Below are 24842 nucleotides of genomic sequence, written 5' to 3'. Positions count from 1 at the left end.
AACCGCTATTTTGCGAGCAGTTCTGAGTTAAAAAAAAACAAGTGACGTGGTCATTGACGCTGCTATATTAATTATGCACACCCATAAAACGCCCATTTTGACCTTTAAGCACGCCTGCGTTCTGATCTCCACTCCCCGTTTTCAAGCACCTTCCCCTGTTACCACCCACATACGCCTCATTCTGTCACTCAAAATAGCAGGCACTTGCTATATTGCGTACAAACGATTTTGGGCCGCACTGACTGGTTCGTGCATGCGTACTAAAAACCGTACGCATGCGCAGATGTGCGAACATCGCTCGGAACTAGCGTACTGCCGCTAGCGAGTGACTCTGAATGAGGGCCAATGTCCTGACATACCTTTTAAAATAACTTTTTTCCTATCTTTTTGCCTGCTCTGGAGATTGCAAACAAAATGTGAATTTGCTGGCAAAATACATTGCGAGTCTGGATTTGAATTGCAAATGTGAATTCACTGGGAAACGGCTCGCAGGACGAAACTTGGTCCTAAGTGAATTGACCCCCATCGTGACCACGGCAGAACTGACCAGTCTGAGTAAGCTTCAGCGGCAGTTTGGGGGCGGCACAGGGCAGTGTTCCAGGAAACGGGGGCTTGTCACCCCCATTTTCTGGCAGTGGCAATCTGCGTTGTATGACGCAGATTTCCTGGCCTCGCAAGCGGCCAGGAGCTGGCCAGGCTGAGTAGCTATTGAAGCCAGCATGGCTTAATGCAGAACCTAATGGCAAACATTAGGACAGTGCTTAACTTTGCATAATTACAGTAGAAAATCCTTATTAGGTACAGGGCTTTGACTTTAGATCACGCAAACAAATAAGGCCTGACTTTGGGTAGGCTACTATGTTACGGCTCAAACATAGGTGAAAACCTTCAAACAAAAGATTGCGTTCTTGAGTTTGTATTTTGTGCTTCACATATCTATATAAATAACTGGTAATAAATAAATCTCAAGATAAATGCAACACAAAAATACACTGCAAATAGGCTACAACATCAAGAAACACTAATTCAATTTAAAAATATGCCGCCTACTCCCCCATACTCCCTAAAATAAGCTAGCAGTACCATTGCTATAACATGAATTGCTTACTGCTAAAGCTGCAACTGTGGCATCCAGCACCAGAGTATGCTTAACTGGAGCTAAGGCTGAATGGGATCATCATGGTGGTTACTGCCCAACCTGCCTTGTTACTTGCAATGAGGCTGTCAGGTGCAGCCACTGTTAGCCCAGCCTGTTAGCTGGGAGCCTGGTGTTGCCGGTGGGAGGAGTTTTGCATAGGAGATGGACCAGGTACATGTCTACTTTCTTTGATCAGTTTCTACAGCTGGTCTCTAGTTCCAGAGAGTTCAGTGGGGTTCCTTTTCCCCAGCAGCTCCGTGAAGGTTTCCACATCACTGTAGTCCCCTGATTGTAGTTGGCAAGGAGACTTCAAATATACTATCAGCTGCTTAGGAGGAGCCTAAATGTTCAGGTTACTTTGTGCAAGTGTCTACTGTTGCTTAAGGCTTGTGATGGGTCAGGACCTGATGCTTGGTCTCGTGTACAGACAGACAGAGCTCATGAGCTTTGCCTACACGAGACTAAATGCATGAGAAAAGGAGAATAAGGATTTACAACATGTGTGGCCACTAAATGAGTAAAAATTGTTACATCTTCATTCCTGTATGGATGCATTTTGGACTTATGCGAGTTACACAGGTTCTGTGGCTCATTATAACCAGGTGAAATAAAGACTTGAAGTCAGCCAGCCAAATAATCTGTGTAATGCATGTGTGCCCTGAATTAAAGGGATGATATGGCAAGCCTACATATATGGTACACTTTGCCCTGGAGAAGCACTGATGTATGCTTTTGCATGCCATTTGTAATCAGTGACTGGCATCGATACTGAAAAGGAGGAGGGCATCGCTCACATGCAGTACAGTTCCTATTTGAAGTTTACTTGAAGTCATCTAATAGCTGCCAATAATTACTATTGGGACTAAGTTACTTTTTGGCAGATGCACAGTCAGTTGAATATGTGCTTTATAAATAGTAGATGTCACTAATTGAATCTGTGTGTGTGTGTGTATGCAGCATCTCTGGAGACAGCTGGAGAGCACTGCACAGATACCAGCTGGAGGTGGCAGAATATTAGACTGCTTTTGGCTTACTGCCTAATTGATTCTGGGCGCAGCTAAACATTTCTCTAGACGGCTGAAGTGCACTTTACATCTGTCTGATACACACTCAACAGAGGATTTTTACATACAATGCTTGTGGCTAAAGTGATAAGTACTTCAACTGATCTCCATGCACGTTGGTTTGTTCATTGATTTCCATTTATGGTACTTGTAGTACTACAGCCTTTTCAACAATTTTTTTTTTTGTAAGTTTAATGCAGAGCACATGCATTTTGTGAGGGTAATTCTATTTAGTAGGTTGAAATTTTTTATTGTTTGTGAATAATATATATGGTTTTGTGCACAGCTGAATCATCTTGTTATCCGATTACTACTGAGTATTCTCTGTGTTTGAATTGTAAGTGTTTGACTGGCTCACAAGTAATTGTCTTTGCATGTTTGCATGGGGGAGCCAGGGACGATGGCCATGACCTTAGCAGCAGTCCAGCTTGTGCAGTTTACTTCAGGGGAGTTTAATATCAATCTCGTTTAGAAGTGGAACTATTCTCCTCATTGTCTGCCCCATCAGTGCATCAGTCTCCCATTTAGTGGTTGAGGATTTATTTTGGGTGAAGACAATTTAAAAGCAATTTTACCATCCTTTACAGTTCCTTCATATGGAAGTTTCTCTTCAAATGGGGGAAAGGCTGTGTTGTGGTGCATACACATGGAATGATATACCAATACGATATGAACGATATCATTCAACGATATATCGTTCCGTTTGTATGCAATGGACGACCAACGATGCGTGCTCCGGCTGGACGATATAGTTATCATCCAGCTGGAGTGCGCATCGTTGTACGTCCATTGCATACAAACGGAGCATGCATGCAGGCCATTCTGGATGATATCGTTAATTTTCTATATGGGAGAACGATCGTTGGTCGTTCATCGTTGGTGAAATCTTTGGTGTGGATGAACAATATCGTACATCCACTCAGCGATATCATTCGCTGAACAGATTGTCCTGTGTGTACCCAGCATTAGCCTGACTTCTGCATGATTGTGTCTTGTATGAACCATAAGCTAGTAAAAGTTCGGCACCAGAAACAGGGCTCCAAGAACATTTCTGATAGATAACATGTCTGTGCTATGGTAAGTTCATCTCATTTACTTGTTCCCTGCAGTGGCAATCCTCCCAATGGTGCTATAGGAATTAAAAAGGTTTTCCAATCTTGTTGCTCTAGATTGTCCGTGTACCATGCACTGCGTGGCCATTCTCAACATGGCAAAGGGTCTGTCCTGGTAGCTCCTAGTTGAATCAGGAAATTGGGCTTTAAGTCAGTTTTATCTTTTTGGTGTAATAGACCTAGCGACCCTTTTTATTTTACTGGGACTAGTAGTGTGGCAAAGTCCAGAGGTCCCAGGTTTGTTTATTAGCCTAGTCTCCTAGCCCAGGAACTTGGGAAGAGCTCTGTACTAAAAGTGTTTTGTTTTTTAAATGGGGGAAGGGGTGGGGGAGTTATAGACATAATGGGACTGCTTCTGAGTAGCATGATCTCTGTTCAGAGATGCAACAGTGCATTTGCAGATGCAAATTTACTTATCTTTGTGTATATACGTCCTATTCTGAGTCATATGCAACTTGGTCATATCGGCCTTGCCGTGAAATAGGATGTTTTGGGCGGTGACAATTCAATGGCACGTAACCTCCCTGTCACAGCATGCCGAAGCCCGGTTCTTGAGGGGACCCTGACTTGTGGGAGTGTCATGGGAGTGTTGTGGGCATGTATTAAAAACTTTGTGTGCTTCAGAATAGTGCAATATGGGGAAGGGATGCCTGTTTCTGATGGATCTCTTGCACTTAGTGCAAGTGTGGATACTAATGATGACGGTCCGGACAGCTGGCGTAAAACCAATGGGTGACGCGGGTTTCTGCTTACATGCACACCTCGTGTTAGTTGAACGGATTCTCGAATTAGCATAAGATAGTTAATCAGGGTTCTGTGGCTGCCCGCAAATACAGCCACTTTGCATGTCACTCAGAATCAGCCCCAATATCCGCTACCCTGTGGATGTGGAGTGCCAACTATGATGATTGTGAATCAGTGCAGTTACATAGTTTCATGTAATCAGCTTCACTGCAGTCCTCAGAAATCACTGAAACATTTTTGCAACAGCATAAGAAAAGTTCTGGTTTCCTGAGTATTTCTCTAGAGAATAGGTCTGGGAGAGGGATGTGAAAGGCCAGACTGCTATCTTTTTAAATTCACTAAATACCTGTTATCTGAAGGTCATAGATTAAAAATACTCTCTTGTCTTTTCCTAGATCCTATTCAGCAGCACCGTCAGCGCCTGTCTGCCTGGTTCAGCTGTTTGCCTATGGAAGAACGGCACTTTGGACCTTCCTTTGCCTTGGATTCCATCCATGTGGATCCAGTTATTCGGGAAAGTTCACTGGAAGACGTTCTGCGTCCAGTGTCTGAATTAACTTTGCAGACTCCACTGCAAAGTCCGCTGTGTCCAAAGAGTATGACCATCTCTCAGTTGTTCCGACCACACGTATCTGGGAACCCTGTTCGGAATGTAGTCCTATATGGCACAGTTGGCACTGGAAAGAGCACCCTCATCCGGAAATTTGTGTTGGATTGGTGCCATGGGCGCAATAGTGAGTTTCAACTAATAATTCCTCTTTCTTGTGAAGATCTGTCCCATGTTACTGCCCCAGTGTCATTTACACGGCTCATTAGCAGGAAGTATCTTCATCTGCGGGACGTTTTACCCACACTGTCCCAATATTCTGGTGTGCTCTTCATACTCAACAGTCTAGAGTGGATGAATCTAGATTTCAGGATGGCCAACACAGAGCTGTGCAGTGATCCAGGCGAACCCATGCATCCTGCAGCTCTCCTTGTAAACCTCTTGAGAGGATACCTGCTGCCTGAGGTGAGACTAAGGACAGGAATGTGTTAAGTTGACAATTTAGGGCTAGATTTATTTATGCCTCTCTAATTCCCTCGTCCAGATATACAAAACAACACAGTGGTGCTCGTTACTCATATATTACAGGCAACTTGATGGAAAAAAATGAAAATCCATTTATTTGAGCATATAACTGGTATTATACCTGAAGAATGAAATAAACTTAACCACATTTGTGCGCAGTGGACCTCACATTTTGAAAACAACTAAACATTAGTTTCTTGTTGTTATATGAGTGAAATAGGCTCTTGTACAGGGTTTTGTCTTTGTCCTTTTTAGAATCACCCCCCCCCCCCCCCCCCCCCCAATGTACCCTCTCTTTATCCGGGACTACACCTCTTGCTCTTTGTCTTTCCCCTTTTTTAAAAAAAACCATCCAATAAAAGCAATATCTGTTTCCCCCAGATTTTAACTTTAAATTTAGATCTATTTTTCCTTAATGTCTTAAAATATAATTTTTATCAAATATTTATATGCATCAATTCAAGATGTAAGATGTTTATGATTTTTATTAAGGTTCCCCATAGTTTTTCCTTTCCCTATTTTCATCTCCAGTAAAAAAGTCTGTGACTGGTTTTTCTTCACCTAAAAGGGTTATTTTGAAATAAAAAGATACAAATTGGAGAAAGACTGGGGGTCCACTAAAGGCACTAAAAAGGATAGGCTTGCAAAAAAATTTAAGTTAACTATCCCTCCTTATCTTTCAGGAAATAGGCCTTCAGTCAAACTCTTAATCACATACGAATAAAATCCTCAAGAAAAGTAAAAATGTATATAAAATGAGAAAAATAACACACAAATCGTGTAGTATCTTCTGTCAGTTCAGCCCGCTAAGTGCAGTAAAAAATAGACACGGTGCAGGAATTCACCACCTTAGAATAGTCTACTATTTCTGCAGGGAATCTCCTCTAATTCCATACACTTACAAGGCCCTTTCTTTGGATGGGGCATGTAGAGAGTATCTTTATTCTCCTACTGTCTTGAGTCCTAATATCCCTCAATGGGAACAGAACACATAGGATCTCCCCTATATTTTTATGGGCATGCAGTGTTATGTGGCATAGGTACTGTAAGAGGGAGACTTCTAAGGCAGTTTAATTATTGTGCATACCTGGATCCACACAATTTGCGATTTTGATTCTGATATAATCATTCCAAAATAGTATTCTAGATGAGCAAGATAATAACATTCTTAGCAGAGTTATTTACCATGAAAACTCTCCATTAATTACACCTATGCTAGTTTTTTTTTTTAATTTGACTACATCACTTTTTGATTAATGCCTGTATACTATATTGTATGGATAAAGATCCATTACATATATTTTTGAATTACGTTAGGATAAGAGTATAACAAACACAGGGCCTGATTCAGACCCGCTATTTGCGGCCGCTCGCTGGCTAAAAGGGGCTGGCTATTTAAATCATGCGCTCTCACTGCGTTGCATAAAGCCGCCCACTAAGTAATAGCGAGCGGCCGCACTATGCGCTCGCACCTGTATAAAGACGCCACTCGAACGTCATCTCCATGAGTTGTAGGATTAATCGGGAACATCGAGAGCCATCAGAGCTGCTCGCAGCGCTTGTGGTAGCCTTTTACCACCACAATATTGCAAGCAGTTCAGGTTAAAATACAACCCAGTCACGTGTATAATGATGTTACTTTGCTAATTATGCACACCCATTAAACTCCGTTCTGACGGTCGGGCACGCCTGTGTTCGCACATCCACACCCCCGTTTACAAGCATCTTCCCTTGTTACCACCCACAAACGGCACTGTCACTCAAAATAGCAGCACTTTTCCATCGCAATGACTAGTTCCGCACGCGCATTGCGAATCATATGCATGCGCAGATTGCGAAAAATTGCTCAATGTGAGCGCAGCGTAGCGTCCGGGTCTGAATCAGGCCCACAATTCCTAGTGTAACTCTTGGTTATAATTATATGTATATATATTGAGGGGTTAAGTTGAATTGTTTAGAGAAGCAAAGCTCATGGTAGATATGGGAAAGATATTCTGGAAAAAAAACATTGTAACCCTGCCTGTAGTTACTAATATACACTACCGGTCAAAAGTTTGAGGTCACTTAGAAATTTCCTTATTTTTGAAAGAAAAGCACTGTTTTTTTTCAATGAAGATAACATTAAATTAATCAGAAATACACTCTATATTTTGTTAATGTGGTAAATGACTATACTAGCTGCAAACGTCTGTTTTGTAAAGGAACATCTACATAGGTGTATAGAGGCCCATTTCCAGCAACCATCAGTCCAGTTTTCTAATGGTACATTGTGTTTGCTAAGCTTGTTAGAAGACTAATGGATGATTAGAAAACCCTTTTGCAATTATGTTAGGACAGATGAAAATGGGTTTGCTCGTTAGAGAAGCTGTAAAACTGGCCTTCCTTTGAGCTAGTTGAGTATCTGGAGCATCGCATTTGTATGGTTTGATTATACTCTCCAAATGGCCAGGAAAGGAGAACTTTCATGTGAAACGCGACAGTCTATTTCTAAGAAAATGAACATTTCCTACAACGGTGTGTACTACTCCCTTCAGAGAACAGCACAAACAGGCTCTAACCAGAGTAGTACATTAGAGTCTCTACTTTGAGAAATAGACGCCTCACAAGTCCTCAACTGGCAGCTTCATTAAATGGTACCCGCAAAACGCCAGTGTCAACGTCTACAGTGAAGAGGAGACTATGGGATGCTGGCCTTCTAGGCAGAGTGGCCAAGAGAAACCCATATCTGAGACTGGCCACTAAAAAGAAAAGATTAATATGGGCAAAAGAACTCAGACATTGGACAGAGGAAGATTGGAAAAAAGTGTTATGGACAGACAAATCGAAGTTTGAGGTATTTGGATCACACATAAGAACATTTGTGAGACGCAGAACAAGTGAAAAGATGCTGCAAGAGTGCCTGACGCCATCTGTCAAGCATGGTGGAGGTAATGTGATGGCCTGGGGCTGCTTTGGTGCTGGTAAAGTGGGAGATTTGTACAAGGTAAAAGGTATTTTGAATAAGGGAGGCTATCACTCCATTTTGCAACGCCATGCCATACCCTGTGGACAGCGCTTGATTGGAGCCAATTTCCACCTCCAACAGGGCAATGACCCAAAGCACACCTCCAAATTATGCAAGAACTATTTAGGGAAGAAGCAGGCAGCTGGTAATCTGTCTGTAATGGAATGGCCAGCGCAGTCACCAGATCTCAACCCCATTGAGCTGTTGTGGGAGCAGCTTGACCGTATGGTACGCAAGAAGTGCCCATCAAGCCAATCCAACTTGTGGGAGGTGCTTCAGGAAGCATGGGGTGAAATTTCTTCAGATTACCTCAACAAATGAACAGCTAGAATGCCAAAGGTCTGCAATGCTGTAATTGCTGCAAAAGGAGCATTCTTTGACGAAAGCAAAGTTTGAAGGTCAAAATTATTATTTCAAATAAAAATCATTATTTCTAACCTTGCCAATGTCTTGACTACAGTATATGTTCTATTCATTTTGCAACTCGTTTGTTAAATAAAAGTCCGTTTTCATGTAAAACACGAAATTGTCTGGGTGACCCCAAATTTTTGAACGGTAGTGTATGTACTGTATATATTTTTTTTTTTTAGTGATAGTATGTGCTAAAACTAATGATATATTATTCACTGATATAGTTGTGTAGGTACATCAATTGTAAACTGCTGGAGCCCATAAAGAGTTTCTAGAGTGCCCAGGTGACCACTATATTGCTGAGGTGACAGCTGCAGTGAGAGGCAGAGTGATACAGCTTGCTGTGATTCCTCCTATGAGAGAAACACTAGTTTACAGGAATCTATGATCTGCAAACTTTGTTCTAGGGCACTGGTTACCAAACTTTTTCGAATCATTGCACCCTTGAGTATCGGCATTGTTTTCATGGCGCCCCTAAGCCAAAATTTGTTATTCAGAAATTCAGAAAAAAATGTAGTAAAGTGAAGTAAATTGTGCTTACCTGTCATCCTTAGGCTCCGTTATGTACTGGTGGACAATGTGCTTCTGTTTGTTCACATATTTACATTATATTGACCATAAAGAATTTGATTTGGTGCTGGACCACCAACCTGAGGCACCTCCCAAGTGTCCAGAGGCACCTCAGGGTGCCGCGGCGCACAGTTTGGGAACCACTGTTTTAGGGAACAGGATTGCCACCTAACAACAGCTGGTGGGTTAGGTGAAAGCCTCACGACGATGACTAAGAAGGAAAGTAAAAGACACTTTTTCACTTACTTTCTCAACAGCCAGGGGAGCGGGGGCAGCTGCGTGTCATGTGCGCCTGACTTGTCCGCACGCACTTGGCCTCGCGCGTGCACACTGGTAACATGTGTGCGCACATATAAGCTGGCCCCACCCCCTGCCAGATTTTATGGAAGCTTACAGATGACAATCCTAAGTACAACATGAGAGCTAAGGAGATTCCAACACCATAGTTCCTCTAGCAGACAAAGAAGAGGCTCGAGACATTTTGATGCAGAAGGAACAAAGTTTACTATAACATTTGTAAACATCAAATAATAGAATTATGCCCAAACACCGACTGGGAATGGGGGAAACAGGCAAACACTGTTTGCTTAGGAACGGGGGAAACAGGCAAACACCGGTTGCTTAGGAACAGGCAACAAAGTATAAATGGTAGGGTGTACATAAGTTTTCAGTAGGCCTTAACTCAGGCGAACTTGCGGGTTCTGAAGAAAGGATTCCTCAACTAATTTCTGGTCTTTAGGTTGCTGCTTCTTCTGAACTTTTGGAGCGCCTAGAAGCAAGGGAAAGATCCAGATATTCCTGATAACTGAACCTGAGAGAATACAAGCAATGGCAATCCTATTCCCTAGAACAAAGAGTTTTCAGATCGTAGATTCCTACAGACTAGTGTTTGTTCGTCGGGAGGCTTGCCACCAAGCCATGGCTGGTGGGCAGACTACCACATACCTGGTGGTTACTCTAAAGAACTCCATACTTTGAGTATCTAAAGGCCTACAAAAATGCTTAACGAATGTGTGCGTGGATGACCAATGCGCGTCCTGCATTATATACTGTAGAGGTAAGCCTCTAGTGGCTGCAGAAGTAGCAGCCGCCCCACGGAGGGAACTGTCTATTCCCGAATTTTATATGGCCAAAACTATCCAGCCCCTGATCGTGGAAGGTCTGGCAGATCGAAAGGGCTTCCGACATGAAAAGATTGGAGATGTCCCCTCTGAGGGGTGCTGTGAGTGCAAGATACACTGATCGACTATACAGAGATCAGGGTCAGGCTGGTCTCTGACCAGATCGATTTCTACTAGGGTTTTTTTTTTATTTTAAAGAGCTGGTCTTTGTGTGGCCTTTAAGAGTGATATGGAAACCTGCTGGGGTAGAAGTCATCCAGTGTTTGAATGTGTATTAGCGAATGCTTGGCACCCCTGGCTGCAAACGCCAGGGCCAGTAATGAAGCCAGTTTTTTCATAAAATGAAAAATAGCAGTGGAAGGGATAGTCACAAGAGAATTTAGAAATGGGTTAATATCCCATGTGGAAGAGTAGTATGGGACTGATGGTCTGGCAGGAAGATTCCCTTCAGCAACCTAAGGTAGAGTTTGCTTTCTAGAAAACAAAGAAAGTATTCCCAACGCACTCCTGCTCGCACATCAACCTTAGTAAATATTAAAAAATTATTAATTCCAAATAAATGGAGATCTTTTCATATATATTAAATAAAATAATGATAATGTATTTATATAAACACTATTTGCAGCGCACTGAATTCAATAAAATGCAGTTTATAAAATCATATATATGCAATAGTGGGTTATTGATTAGATGATGGATACTACCTAATTTAAATATAAAAAATTATACGTAGTACTTTCCCCTAACAGCAGGTTGCTAGTGACCCACACTAGCTTGTCTTCCTATTACCAGATATGATTTACCCGTCTTTACTAGCTTTTCCATTACAGGGTACCAGCTATCATCGCCACATTTAGGGCGAGGACTACAACGATCCTGCTTCCACCGCCCCTACAGTCTGCTACGTACGGGGAACAGAGAGACGGGTAAGTCTGCCTGCAGACACCTCCCTATACCGCCACAGCGGATTACTCTTATCACGCCTAGACATCTAGGAATTCTTTACCGCAGTCGAGCGGCGCAAACATCATCCACTGACCGAGGGCACCTGACAGAGCCAGATCCGGCTCAGTCCAAAATATCCATTGAAGTATATATCCCTTATTTTTTATATTTGTTTTCAATACGGTGATTTTAACCCTGAGACCGCAAGGTCCATGTGTTTGTCTGTTAGTTAACGTATATCTGTTGTGTATACCGGTATTCGGGACCACCAGCATCCGTTCACATATATTACTATTGCAATAGCAATTATTATAATTTTTAATATTTTAATACTTAAATTAGGTAGTATCCATCGCCTAATCAATAACCCACTATTGCATATGTATGATTTTATAAACTGCATTTTATTACATTTAGTGCTCTGCAAATAAAATATGTTTATATAAATACATTGATATCATTATTTTATTTAATATATATCAAAAGATCTCCATTTATTTGAAATTAATAATTTTTTAATATTTACTAAGGTTGATGTGCGAGCAGGAGTGCGCTGAGAATACTTTCTTTGTTTCTATGTGCACACTCTTGGGTTTGTAATGTCCCCATTCTAATATATCCCAACAGCAGCAATTGTATTTTAACACATCTTCTACGTGTGACAAAACTAGCGCAGCCTCCACAAATTATTTTTTTGTTGATAGAATTTGCTTTCTGTAATACCCGGGACTAAGAGGGCTAGAGCGTAGCCATTGGAGCTTATTGTGGTGGAAGCTAGCCCTGCCTCAAAATTAGTGGCCAGGAAATCGATGGCTAAGTTGAGGCCTGGGAAGTGACTGGTGGAGGAAATTTGTGTGGCCTGCCAGGATGTAAATGGACTGGTATCTAGACCTTGTTCTGGGTCTTAGGGAAGCATTGTTTAAGGCCATTGAAGAGGCCGAGAGGTTGGTGTTGTCCAACAGCCGAGTAATGTTGCTATCCACACAAAACTGTGGCAGCTTGTGTAGCAGATCTGGGGTTCACTGGAAGCAGAGTTGCACGATCCAGAGTGAGATTCTTTCTGGATAGGGAGTCGGCTGGCTCGTTCAGTTCCCCTGGAACGTATGTGGTGGATAGGAGCATGGATCGGTGTATGGCCCAATTCCAGATATCTAGCCTCCCGTTTTGTTGATGTAAGAAACTGCTGTCCTGTTGTCGAGGGGGCACTACATAAGACAGGACTAGTTTGGCCGCCCTCAACTCCAAGAGGTTGATGTGGGCTGTGGACTCCTGAGTGGACCATCTCCCTCGTACTGCTTTGTCTCTCATGAAAACTCCCCAGCCTGCAAGGGAAGCGTCAGAGATGATGACGATGTCTGGGGGAGGGGGTAATAGTGGTCTGGGAGGAGGCAACGGGAGGGTTGTCCAGTCTCGAATCTCCTTGTTAACTGTAGCGGTCAGGAGAATTTTGTCCGACCAGCCGAACCCCTGATGGAGAAGAGCTGACAGAAGGTTCTTGGAATGGCTGCATAGAAGCGGAGCATGGAGAAATGCTGGATCCAACATTCTTATTTTCCCTTTGTGGCTAAGTCTCTCAATGATAACTGGTGAAGAAGAACTTGCGGAACAGCTATGGAGAAAGAAAGGGAACCAAGAGGGACCACAGAAAGATGATTGATTGGCAGGCAGTCCGCATTGATTTTGGGGAGGTTTATGGTAAAACCAATACTCTGGAGAAGATATAAAATTAAGTCCCTGTGAGATATAAGTACCTCCTGGTCCGAGTGAACCACCAGGAGGTCGTCTAGATGATTCACCGCACGCCTTTCTGACTGAGGTGTGTTACTACTGCCTTCATGAGATGGGTGAATGTGTAAGGAGCATTGGATGGGTCAAACACCAAGACAATCCATTGGTAGAGGGTGTAATTCCATAGGAACCTCAGGAGTCTTCTGTGATTTAGATGAACCTGGATCGTATGAAAGGTCTCTTTGAGGTAGATTTTGATACAGAAATCATTCTTTTCCAATAGGAAAGGCATGTCAGACCCTCCATACGGAAAGAAGGCTTTATGTACTGTTTGAGGGATCTGACGTTTAAAACTGGCCTATATAAACCGTCTTGTTTCTTTACGGGAAACGGGTGACTGATCCAGCCTGTTTTGGATATATCTACCCGCTCTATTTTGCTCTGATATAGAGCAAGAGACAAATCGTTGTCTAGCAGGGGACTGGTGTTTTTTGATCAGGGAAATATCTGTGGAGGGAGTCTGTAGAGAGGAAGGGACAGGCCTTTTTCTACAATCTTTAATAAACACATGTCTGTAGTAACCTGCTTCCAGGAAGCAATTGCATGAGAGACATGGAGAAGGGGATGCATAAAAGACACTTACCGTATCCTCTGTCTTTCCTGGAGGGGTTGGTATTGGTGGACACAGCACCTCTTGCGACTCGTGTCTCATAGAAGCCTCCCTTGGGCGCTCTGGGGTTGCCTCGCTGCTCTAGGGTCAAACTGCTGGCTGCAACAGAACGACCCTCCTGGTGAAAGGGGAGCTTGTTAAGCAGGAGGCCCCTCAGGTCTGCAAAGGATTTGCTGACCTTATAACGGACCTTGACCTCATTGATAAAGTCAGGCCCAAAGAGGTCAGAGTCAGTCAGATTAATGTCATCTACTGACCTTGGAACTAGCTATCCATCAAGTTCTGTGGGAGTTAGATATAAAGTCAAAGGACTGGACGATCATTAATGTAGCCCTGCTAATAGCTTTCAAAAGGGCCATTTTAGAAGCTATAAGGGAGTCTAGGGAGCCGCTAGAGACTCCTTCTTTCTCTGTCTGAGACTTTGAACTGTATTTTTCTCAGTAACTTATGAATAGTATCTTATCTCCCACGAGTGAAGAGAGGGTCGGATCAACCTCTGGGGCAAAAAGGGCAGAGATGTCTGGAATGCCGGAATGGTTACGGGGAACCATTTAGTTCTCTATGAGGGCTGTTCGGAAGGCTTATTGGCTGACATTACACACTTGAGAATGTTCACTCAGTGCCCAATGTTAATTATATAATTTAGAAGAAGGCTTTCTGCCTGCAAGAGCCACTCGGCCCATTTGCAGGTCGTCATACTCTGACTCCCAGTCCACAGAGGGGTAAGTGTCGTCTTTGCATGAGCGGGATGGGGGCAGTGCGTGCTGCTGACTTGCCCCCATATGAGAATGCTGTTGCGTATGGTTCCGATCAGAGGCAGGAAAGGTATGCCGGCCGTGGGCAGGTGAATTTGGTCTGCTTCGGATCGGTGAAGTATTCCAACTACAGACAATACCTGGGAATGAGATGTTTTGTCCTGAACAGGCATCTCTGGAAGAAACTTTGGTGAAATGTTTCTTATTTGAAGTGTGTTTTATCACCACTTTGACAAATGCTGGAGGGGAATGGGAGTTTGCAGACTGAGTGAGCTTACCTTCCTCTGAACTGTCCCTACTGTCTTCTGACCTGACAGGGTTAAACACTTTTCTCTTATAAATAACATCTCCACATCTGAGGAGGAACTATTCATAGCCTCAGGCAAGCCCTGCTTAAGGTGGGTACACACTATAGCGATATATCTGCAGATGATGATCGTTCACACACACTGAACGACCATCATCTGCATGCTGCAGCGGGTTGGACCGGACTAGGGGTGGGTAGGGGGCTTGGCCTAATCACGGAAGGCGTAGCCATGCCCCCTTCGACAACAAAACAAAAAACATTTGCGGCGCCGGAGGTGGGGGGGGGGGCTTTGTGTGCCCCTCAGTCCGGCGCACAGCCAATGGGGGGGCGCGATCAGCGTGATCGCTCCCCCCCTTTTGGCATAGGATAGGAAACTGCAGTCTCCCAGTGCAGCCCAGCCGGACCTGAGTAAGTAGTACCTGCTCGCGGCTCCCCCCCCCTCTCGGCGCCCCTGTGTACCGGCGATCGACTGATCGCCCATACACACTTGCTGATGGACAGATATAGGAATATCTATTTATATTAGGGATCTATTTATATTTATATTAGGGATGTGCTGGCTCGGTTCTACTCTCTTCCGTTCGTTTTTTTTTACCGAATCTTATTGGCTATCCAAAACTCGTGACAGCTGAAACCCAATAAGATTCGGTAAAAAAAACCAAACGGAACCGAGTAGAACCGAGCCTGCACATCCCTAATATATATATATATATATATATCAGTAATTTGGAGTTGTGCACCTGTGATCTGTTTATTTCTAATGGACAGATACAGGATGTCTGCAGACATATCTGTTCATAGGCTGTGCAACACAACCAATGCGATATGTCTGTGAACGATGTTGTTCACAGACATATCGTCTGTACACACTGGCCGACGGGGGCACGATATATTGGCCGATCAATTGACCCAGCATTAGAGGACTGCCTGTAACTCTTTTTGCTGAGAGAGGGGACACTGTAGCAGACAATGATATGGTGTCCTCCGTCTCAGCCCTGAGGTAAAATCTGGAAGAGGGCGGGGCCAGAGCGCTTATATGCACGCACGTGACCAGCTTGCACATGTGTCCATGTGCGCACCCGGGTGCAGGTGCATGTGTGACCCACGGTCTCTGCCGCAGCTCCCGTTCCCCCGGCTGTTGAGAAGTTAAGGAAAAATTTCTTTCACTTTCCTTCACAGCGATTGTCTGGAGGCTTGCACCTAACCCACCAGCTGTTTGCTAGGTGTCAAGCCTTCTGATGAACAAAGAGGGATGAGGTGGTGATTCTAGTCAGTGAAAACTGCCAGGGGGAGTGACCAATCGGGCTGACACCCCACTCAGCTGACAGAAGTACAGAGGTGACAGGGGATTCGGCACAGGAGGAACTGTCAGCGCTATTGTCAAGTATGCCTCATAGCAGAGCTAGATCATTGGGGAAATCACTGCAGGACATATGAGGTGACATCCCCCATCACTCATATAGCAAAGGAGAAGCATCTTATAGTTGGCACTAAAAGTCAGTATTGAAAATTTCACTTCTAAATTTATGGACACAGACAGACAATTGCTGCCTAATCCCTCAGCCTGCATCAATGCAAATAAAATAAATGTAATATGTCTTCAGCTGGCTACACTGCATGCTGATAAGGGGATATGCGATTACTGAGCTGCCCACTGATCCACAGCATTGAACAGCCCTATTACATTGGCCTTGTAACTAACTGCATTATTGCTAAGTTTAGTGAAAGGCACAATAATATAGCTTTAAAACATTATGAAAGACAGAAGTAATCATATCCTCACTGGAGACATTAAGATCTAAAAATCTAAACCCGCTGTCAGAGTCATCCAAATCCTTAAGCCTAATGCCGGGTACAGCTTTAACGATGTGTACCCAGCCAATCTACCGTGCTGCAGGACCTGGCCGGGGTCCAGGCATCGGCAAGTGCATACACACTTGAGAATGCTGGGAGAGGCGGCCCTTGCTAACTATGTCGCCTGTCAGACCTGCATGCAGGTCCGACGGACAATGACGACATGCGGGAGCGTGCATCATCAGCGACATAACGGGTACACACTAGACACTGTACCCAATATGTTGTCCAATCAGGCTGGATCAGTCGACATATTGTCTAGTGCAGGGATGGGGAACCTCAGGCCCGGGGGCCGTATAAGGCTTCCGGAATCATTTGGTCTGGCCCTTGGAGCTTTTTTCTGCTAGCCTCATCTGGATAGCAGGGTGCCTACAATGGCACCCTGCAACCAGAATCTATGCAGTAGTGCAGCCTGGAGCATCCTTAGGACGCTTCAGACGGTCACAGCGCTGCCCTTACAGCTCCCCGGAGCATCCTCAGTATGCTCCAGGCATTGCTGTAATCACTGGCGAATGAGGCCCCGTCCCCATTTGATGTCACATGGAGGAGGCGTGGCCTGCACCGGGCCCGCGAATTATGGGCCTGATTCAGACCCGGACGCAAGTGGCCATTCGCTCGTTCAGCGTACGAGCGGAAAAATGTAAATTCAAGCGCACACTCGTATGTTCGCTCACAGCTAATCTTCCGCCTCATAGTCTCCCAACCCCTCCTCTAGCTAGCGAGCGTTCGAAATAGCGACCGTCCGTCTCCTCTTTGGTTGCAGGGAACGCTCGCACAAGTCAAATCCGGAAGTGGCCCTGTCAGTTTTCGATTGCCTGCTATTTCATTCAGCAAACATACTTGAATCGATTAATAGCAATCACTATATTAATTAGCTTAATTGTTATTCACATGTGTGCAATGCTTTTTTTTTTTTTCAATGTCGATAAACTTTATTATTGTTAGTGTGTGTCATTGCTTCCGCAGAATACGTACGGTTGGACCAAGGGGATGGTTTTTCAAAATTAAAAGTTTGTTTGAATGCTACGTTTTTTTTCCAGCCCGTTTTTTTTTTTAATTAATATTTAAATTAGCTTACGCATGTCACTGCATCAAGCCTATCATAACTCACATTATATTTGTGAGGGTGTAGGTCACATGACTCATACAATAACAAATAGAATGCTTTTTGTTAATTTACAAAGTACATTAGCCAATCAAAATTTTTCTAGGCCCTTTATTAAAACTGTTTTGTGTAAAAAAAATCATTGCCATCATGAGAGCCGCAGCATTTTGTAGACGTGAGCTCCTGGTCCTCACTGATGTGATGGACCGGAGAATCACACACCAGCCGCATCCCATCACTAACCTCTGCAAGCGGCTGGCCTACGTGGAGGTGCGGCGCCGCCTGCGTAGGATCGGCTACCGCAGGAATATCGGCCAACTGGAGAGGAGGTGGTCCGATCTGGGCCGCAGATCCCCACGCCTGTTGGCCAATTTGCGTCAGCAAATCGCCGAAAGTAAGTCTTTTTTTAAATTATATTTAAAATGTAAGCACACGTGCGTGTGCATGTTTCCCGTATAGCCCTGTTTCTTTATTTTGGACATACCTGCGTGTGCATGTTTCCCGTATAGCCCTGTTTCTTTATTTTGGACATACCTGCGTGTGCATGTTTCCCTGTATAGCCCTGTTTCTTTATTTTGGACATACCTGCGTGTGCATGTTTCCCGTATAGCCCTGTTTTTTTTGGGGTTTTTTTTTGGTGTGTACATTTTGGATTCTAAAAATCAAATATGTAATAATATTAATTTTTCAACATCATTTAGGGGCTGAGCGAAGACTACGACGTCTCCAACGTCACCGATGTCGGGCTCGTCCCCTATCCCCCACTCCCACCCAAACATCCTCTCCCCACTCTTTCCCAAATGCCCCCTCCACCCCAGTCCTGGCAGACCGTGAGGCCCCTCCCTCTCCTCACATTCCATCCCTCCAACTTCACCCTTCCCTCCACCCCCCCTCTCTTTTCCTCACCCTCCCCCCCTCTCTTTTCCTCACCCTCCACTTCCTCACAAATCACCTCTCCTCCATCCCTTCACCACTGGCCCACCTCTGAGGAGGACGATTTCGGGGCTCCTGGCCCAGTCAGCAGTATGCCCGGTATGTTTCCCTTTTAAACTATGGTTGCTTTTGTATTTTTTTGGTTTTATGGTGATGTTGTCCTTTTGCCTGTGCAGTTCCAAATTGTAAAGTAGTTCTAATGTTTTGGATATATATCTTTGTGAAACAATGTCTAGGGTGTTTTCCCCTTACATATATGACACATGTCCAAACACTCATACTTGTGTCTTTCTTGTTTACGGTACCAACAAATGTAGTATTTTTGCGTAGTTGTCCCTATTTTTTGTTGAATTTTGTTGTAAAATGTTTTTTTTTTTTACAACAATCTTTGCGTTTGCCGTTACTTTTGTTTTGTTGATGTTTTTTTTTCTCGTTTTTTTTTGTTTAGTCTGTTTTTTAAGTTGTTTCTTAACATATAAATTAAGGTGTCATTTTAGTAATCCCCACAGGTGTAACGAACAACTGTATGCAGGCTTGCAGAGCTTGAGGGGCCATGTAGTTGGCATGCTAGTGGTCTTGGTTCATCTGTTGGCGCTCCTGCGACACTAATTTTTTTGCACCCAAAAAATGTTTTGAAAAATAAAAGATATTTTGATTTATTTAAGTCTCATTCCTTGTCTGTAAATCTTAGATTGTTGAACCTTACATAAGTCTACTATTTTACCATGATTTTTGAAGTAATGTAAATTGTTCCCGAAGTTATATCCAATGTGTCCACATGAAGTCATTTTTTGGGATCAGGTAGTAGGCATCGTTTTTTATGGTAATTTTATGGAATAAAAGAAAAAAAAATAAAAAATAAAATTGTACATTAAAATCTTACATGTCTACATTGTGTCAATTAACTTAATTTTGGAAAATAATTACCTAAAAAATCTGCCCACAATGTCATCGCGTATGGCCCCCCCACAGACTGACCTCCGACCAACCTCGGGGGGGCCATCCTCAGGCAAGGCATCCTCTGGCTGCATTGTGACAACACTCCTTATGGCGATGTTGTGAAATATCCCACACAGGACCACAATTTTCAAAACGATAGCCGGCAAATACATGAGCTCGCCACCAGAGCGGTGGAGGCATCTGAATCGGCCTTTTAAAAGGCCGATACAGTGCTCCACCACCTGCCTGGTGGCTGTAAGTGCGGAATTATACTCACTTTGTGGCCCTGGTGTGGGAACCAAATAAGGAGTGAGTAGCCAGGGCGTGCAAGGGTAACCACTGTCTCCAGTGAAAATATAAAAAAAACCAGCAGAACCATTGTGTAAAAAGCTGGTTTCAACAGAAGGTTTCAACTTACCCAGAATCACGCATCACCAGCTTGTAGGTTGTTTAATTTGTGCCAAATCCCTGATTGCCGGATGACAAAGGAATCATGTGCACTGCCGGGGAAGTTGGCATTCAGGGACAAGATCTGGAGGGAGGCATCACATACCACCATTACATTCAGTGAATGAAAGTGCTTGCGGTTCCTAAAAATAGCCTCCAGCCTTGCTGGAGGCTGAAGTGGTATGTGAGTGCCATCCACAACCCCTATGATGTGTGGGAAGCCAGCTATTTGGTAAAAATTGGCCTTTGCCACATTAAGGGTACCCATATCCAATGGCATTTTAATAAAATGATGGAGGTGTTTAAAAAGGGCCTCCATCACTGCCCTCAGGATCCTTGAAAAGGAGGATTGGGATATTCCCGCAACTATTCCAACAGTGGTTTGAAAGGATCCTGAGGCACAAAAATGTAACACCGACATTAATTGAGTAAGTGGTGGTATTGCTGTAAGACTGTCAATTTGCCGTTCAAGATCACTCTATTAATGAGAGAGTGTCTATGATGATTTGGGGCGGCAGACGGTATCGCCTTAACACCTCATCATCTGGCATTCCAAAAAGGGTGACACGTGTTCTATATATCTGGGGCCTTGCACGCCTATGAGGCCTACGCCTGGGACGAAGTTGAGGTTGGTCGGGTTCTAGAACCATGGCCAATATAATACGACCAACATCAACCTGAAATGGTAAGCCAGGTAGTTATTGTTTTAGACAAATGTGTAAAGAAAAATATACTTATCTTTTCTCAGAAATCCAAAGATGCTTACAGGCCTGGGTCGTGTCATGTGCAGAACAACCTACATTTCAAAAGTAGAAAATATGTTTAAGATTAATTAAATAAAATATGGTTGGAAACAAATTGTTTTAGTTAAAAAATAGAGAAGGGAGCACACATTAGTTCAGAAAATAGTACGCTACATTTAGTGTTAAGACATGAGTTTACACTGAAAATTTCTAAAAACATTAGTTCGCAAAATAGTACACTACTTTTACAATTAAATCAAGACACATTAGTTCGCTAAATAGTACGCTACTTTTACAGTTAAATCAAGACACATTAGTTCGCTAAATAGTACGCTACTTTTACAGTTAAATCAAGACACAGTTCACTAAATAGTACGCTACTTTTACAGTTAAATCAAGACACATTAGTTCGCAAAATAGTACGCTACTTTTACAGTTAAATCAAGACACATTAGTTCGCTAAATAGTACGCTACTTTTACAGTTAAATCAAGACACATTAGTTCGCTAAATAGTACGCTACTTTTACAGTTAAAACCACTCAAACATTATTTCGCAAAATCGTACGCTACATTTAGTGGTAAGACATGATTGTTCCCAGAAAAAAAACAACATTACTTAGCGAAACATATGCTAAGACCAACACATCGAATTTGTAAATTCATGAAACCAAAAACACTTACCAAAAACGGACAAATATCCCAAAGTTCAAAAACGTCACTGGGGCAATGCCAAACTAACTGTAAAACAAAAAAATTAAAAACATTTGTAAACTATTTACTATTATTTTTTACGGTGGTTTTTTAAAATACTTACTCAAAAATTCAACAAAAATAGCCAAACAATAAAAAAAAAGCGAACGGAAAAGAAAGAAGTTAGAAAAAAAACAAAATCTCGCACCAAAACAGTCCTTCTACTCAATAAGCCAACAATCCACTCCAACGCAAAACCTCCAACAATTAACATGCCACATCGACTCGAGTCACACCAAGCCATAAATAGTCTTTATTTTCCTGCTCAAATTAAGGACGGACAATAGGAGCGCACAGTCAATAATGCGGCCGAATAATGCTGACGCATGTATAAAAACGTCACTGAAAACCCAAATCGGTCTGCTGTAGTGAGACCTGAAAGTCCAAAATGACTACAGAGCAGCAAAGCACTGGCCAAGAGGCGCCAGGTAAGTATTTCTGTTTTTTGGGCTAAAGGATTATGTTTAACAATAATTTTGGGAACATTTTACATTAAATTTTAATCCCATTTTAAAAAAAGGTGTTGAGGATGCCATGGAAGAGGCTGCTGGGCCTAGTAGGCCAACTAAACAAAAAAATAAAAGGGAGCCACAATTCACAAGAAAGGAGATGGAGGTTTTGGTGCAAATGTGCAATGACAACCTGCCACAGGCAGCAAGGAATATGGGTGCAAGCCAGAAATGGAAAATGTGGGATGACATAGCCAGTGGTGTCAATAGGGTGGGTGATTTTGAACGTTCAACCCGGGAGGTCAAACGCCGGTATGTAAAAACTACATTTTAGTAAAAAGTGTTTACAGGTCCAAATACTGCAGGAATAATGCCAACTTTTTGCCCCACAGATGGAGCGACTTCATATATCGTCTTAAGCAAAAACTGTCTGATAGGGCTAGGCATGCAGGTGGGACAGGTGGGGGTCCCACCCCGGTGTCACTGGAGCTCATAGATTTGGAGGAGATGGCCCAGGGGTGTCTGCTGGCTCTGCAGAGGAGGAAGCAGTAGATCCGGCTGGGGACCCTGTGGCAGACAGTCCAGGGCATTCCCCCTCGCAGGCAGTGGGCCTCCTCACTGATCTCAATATTAAAACGGATCAGCAGACCGAGATTCTGTAGAGGCTGGACGCCAGTCTGGTACGGGTGGCGGACGCCCTGGAGCAAAGTGCTGCGGCCAACGTGACCATTGCTAAGGCCCTGGCTGAAAATACTGGGGCCAACGTGCGAATAGCAAATGCCCTGGAGCAGCTCATTCGCCAGCACATGTTGGAGCCGGCCTCCCTTCCTGCTGGAACATCAGGACCCTCCACCGCTGGCACAACAACAGCCATCCCTCCCAAATGTGCCTAGCCCTATGCCTAGTCCAGAGGACATAACATCTGCCTCTGGCCAGGCCAGCAGAAGGGCATCCCGGACCCGTTCAGGCTCCCTCCCTACCCCGGCCAAACGGGCCAAAAGGCGATGACAGCACTGGCTAATTTTCCCACAATCCTTTTCTGTGTTTGCCCCATATTCCTTAATGCCCAAAACCTCCCTCTCCTTTCTTGTGAATTTTTTTAATAATTTTGTTTGTTTGTGGATTTCAAATGCCACTTATTTTGTTTGTGTGTTTCTAAAATCAATTGTTATTTGTTTTTACGTTATCAAGTTTTTATTATTTCCTAAAATTTTTTTTAAAAAAACAACAAAAAATTAAATACTGTTGAAAATCTGAACAATTCTATTGTTAATTTATTCAAAAACTGGTTAAAAGGTAACCCGCTAACAAAATTACAAACAATACAACGGACAAATAAACATTATTTTTTAATAAAAAAACCAAGGGTTAAAAACAATTTATGAGTTTTAATTAACACTTAGCAAAAAACAAAAGGTTGATTGTTTTCTTGGCCCCTAAAAAATGAAGAAAAAAAACAAACATGCGTACAATATTGTTGCACTAAAAAAAGAAAAAAATCAAATTTAGAAAAAACACGCAAATTTACAATAAATTTGTAAGCTAATTGATTGTCTAACCCAGAAATTAGCAGCTGAGTAGTTCACCTGCGTACGGTTTTTTGCTACTCAAAAAAGGCTATTTGCTAAACACCTTACAAGCATTTTTGCAATTCAAAACTGATTGTTTTTGAGGCCTCAATTGATAAATCGGAAAACCATCAATGTGCCTCGGGAAGGACGAAGAGACCATCGTCATTGCGGTAGAGTATACCAGACCACAAGCTGAGCGAGCAGTTTTAATAGAAAGTGGATCAGACAGTGATGTAACACTTGTTCTGTTCATATTGGCCGTTCGCATCAGATAATTTATGTACGCCCAAAAAATGCCTCGACACGCCTGCGTTTTCCCATCTCCACTCCCGTCACCGCCCCAAAACGGACAGTTCTGTCAATCACATCTGACATGTCACTTCCTGTTCGCTATTCGACGAATTACTGAAAAAATTATCGCAATCAGCCGTACGCACATGCGCCCTGTTACACCGACGCATGCATGGTTTTACAACATCGGATGACTATGAGCGTACGGGCGCTTACGAGCGGCTCTGAATGAGGGCCAATGTTATATATATCAAAATGGCCCTCGGCAGAAAAAAGGTTCCCCACCCCTGGTCTAGTGTGTACCCGGCATAAGACAGTTTACAATTACCAACTTGTACAAGGATAGCCTGACGAATACGTAAACATCAGGTCGCTTTGGATGAGGCAGAATCCTATAACTTTTTAAATAAGGTTTATAAAAGGAAGGTGTACAGAGTTAGGAAACTCACGCTGATTACAGAAAGACGGTTACCATTTCATCTACATTACTTCTTAATGAAACAATCCCATAGGAGAGTTACCTGCAGTGGCGTCCCTACTTTTTTTGTCACCCGGTGCGGGGAGTCTGTTCTGCCAGCAAATAAGGGGGTGTGGCCTTGTGTATGTGGGCGTGATCTTGCGGGTGGCTGCGTGGCCTCGAGGCCCGAACCCCCATTTTTTGTGCCGGAGGTGCAGGCAGCCCCCGGGACCAACCTGTGTAAAGTGCTGGCTCCCTTACTGTTCTAGGAGCCGAGTGCTGCGCGTAATGCAGCACTCGGCTCCTGTCACTGAGGGGGAGCCAGCACTTTGGTGTCACCCCTCGGCTCGTGTCATCCGGGTGCGGCCAGCTCCCCCCCTTGTGATGCCAGTGGTTACCTGTTCCCCTCTTTAGACTTAATACCTCACAAAAGTCCTGAACTAAAGAAAACAACAAGCCGGCTTTCAAGGTTCATAAATTACCCATAAGTACACTGACGATACCATTACCACATGGAGCGTATATGGACTCTTGTATTATAAAAAATATGACAAGATTGTCTGCATAATCTTATTACATATATACGGGGCCAACTCATTTAGCTAGTTAGGAGTAAAGTGGTAATGCGCAATAATAGTGTATATGTTAACTCATATCTGTG

At 43.4% G+C, this 24842-nt stretch overlaps 1 protein-coding gene across 2 annotated transcripts in view; it reads left to right on the top strand.

Annotated features, from left to right (window-relative positions):
* The window catches only part of NLRX1 (NLR family member X1), an 85494-nt gene that overhangs the window by 16451 nt on the left and 44201 nt on the right, over positions 1-24842 (top strand). For both annotated transcript variants that reach the window (XM_088443805.1, XM_088443806.1), the window contains exon 4: positions 4454-5070. In XM_088443805.1, the coding sequence (XP_088299931.1) occupies positions 4454-5070 (617 nt within the window). The remainder of the gene's footprint in view (positions 1-4453; positions 5071-24842) is intronic.

The sequence above is a fragment of the Taudactylus pleione genome, unplaced genomic scaffold (assembly GCF_031769625.1).
Source record: "Taudactylus pleione unplaced genomic scaffold, aTauple2 ptg000334l, whole genome shotgun sequence".
Lineage (NCBI taxonomy): Eukaryota > Metazoa > Chordata > Amphibia > Anura > Myobatrachidae > Taudactylus > Taudactylus pleione.
This window is presented reverse-complemented; position numbering and strand designations above follow the sequence as displayed.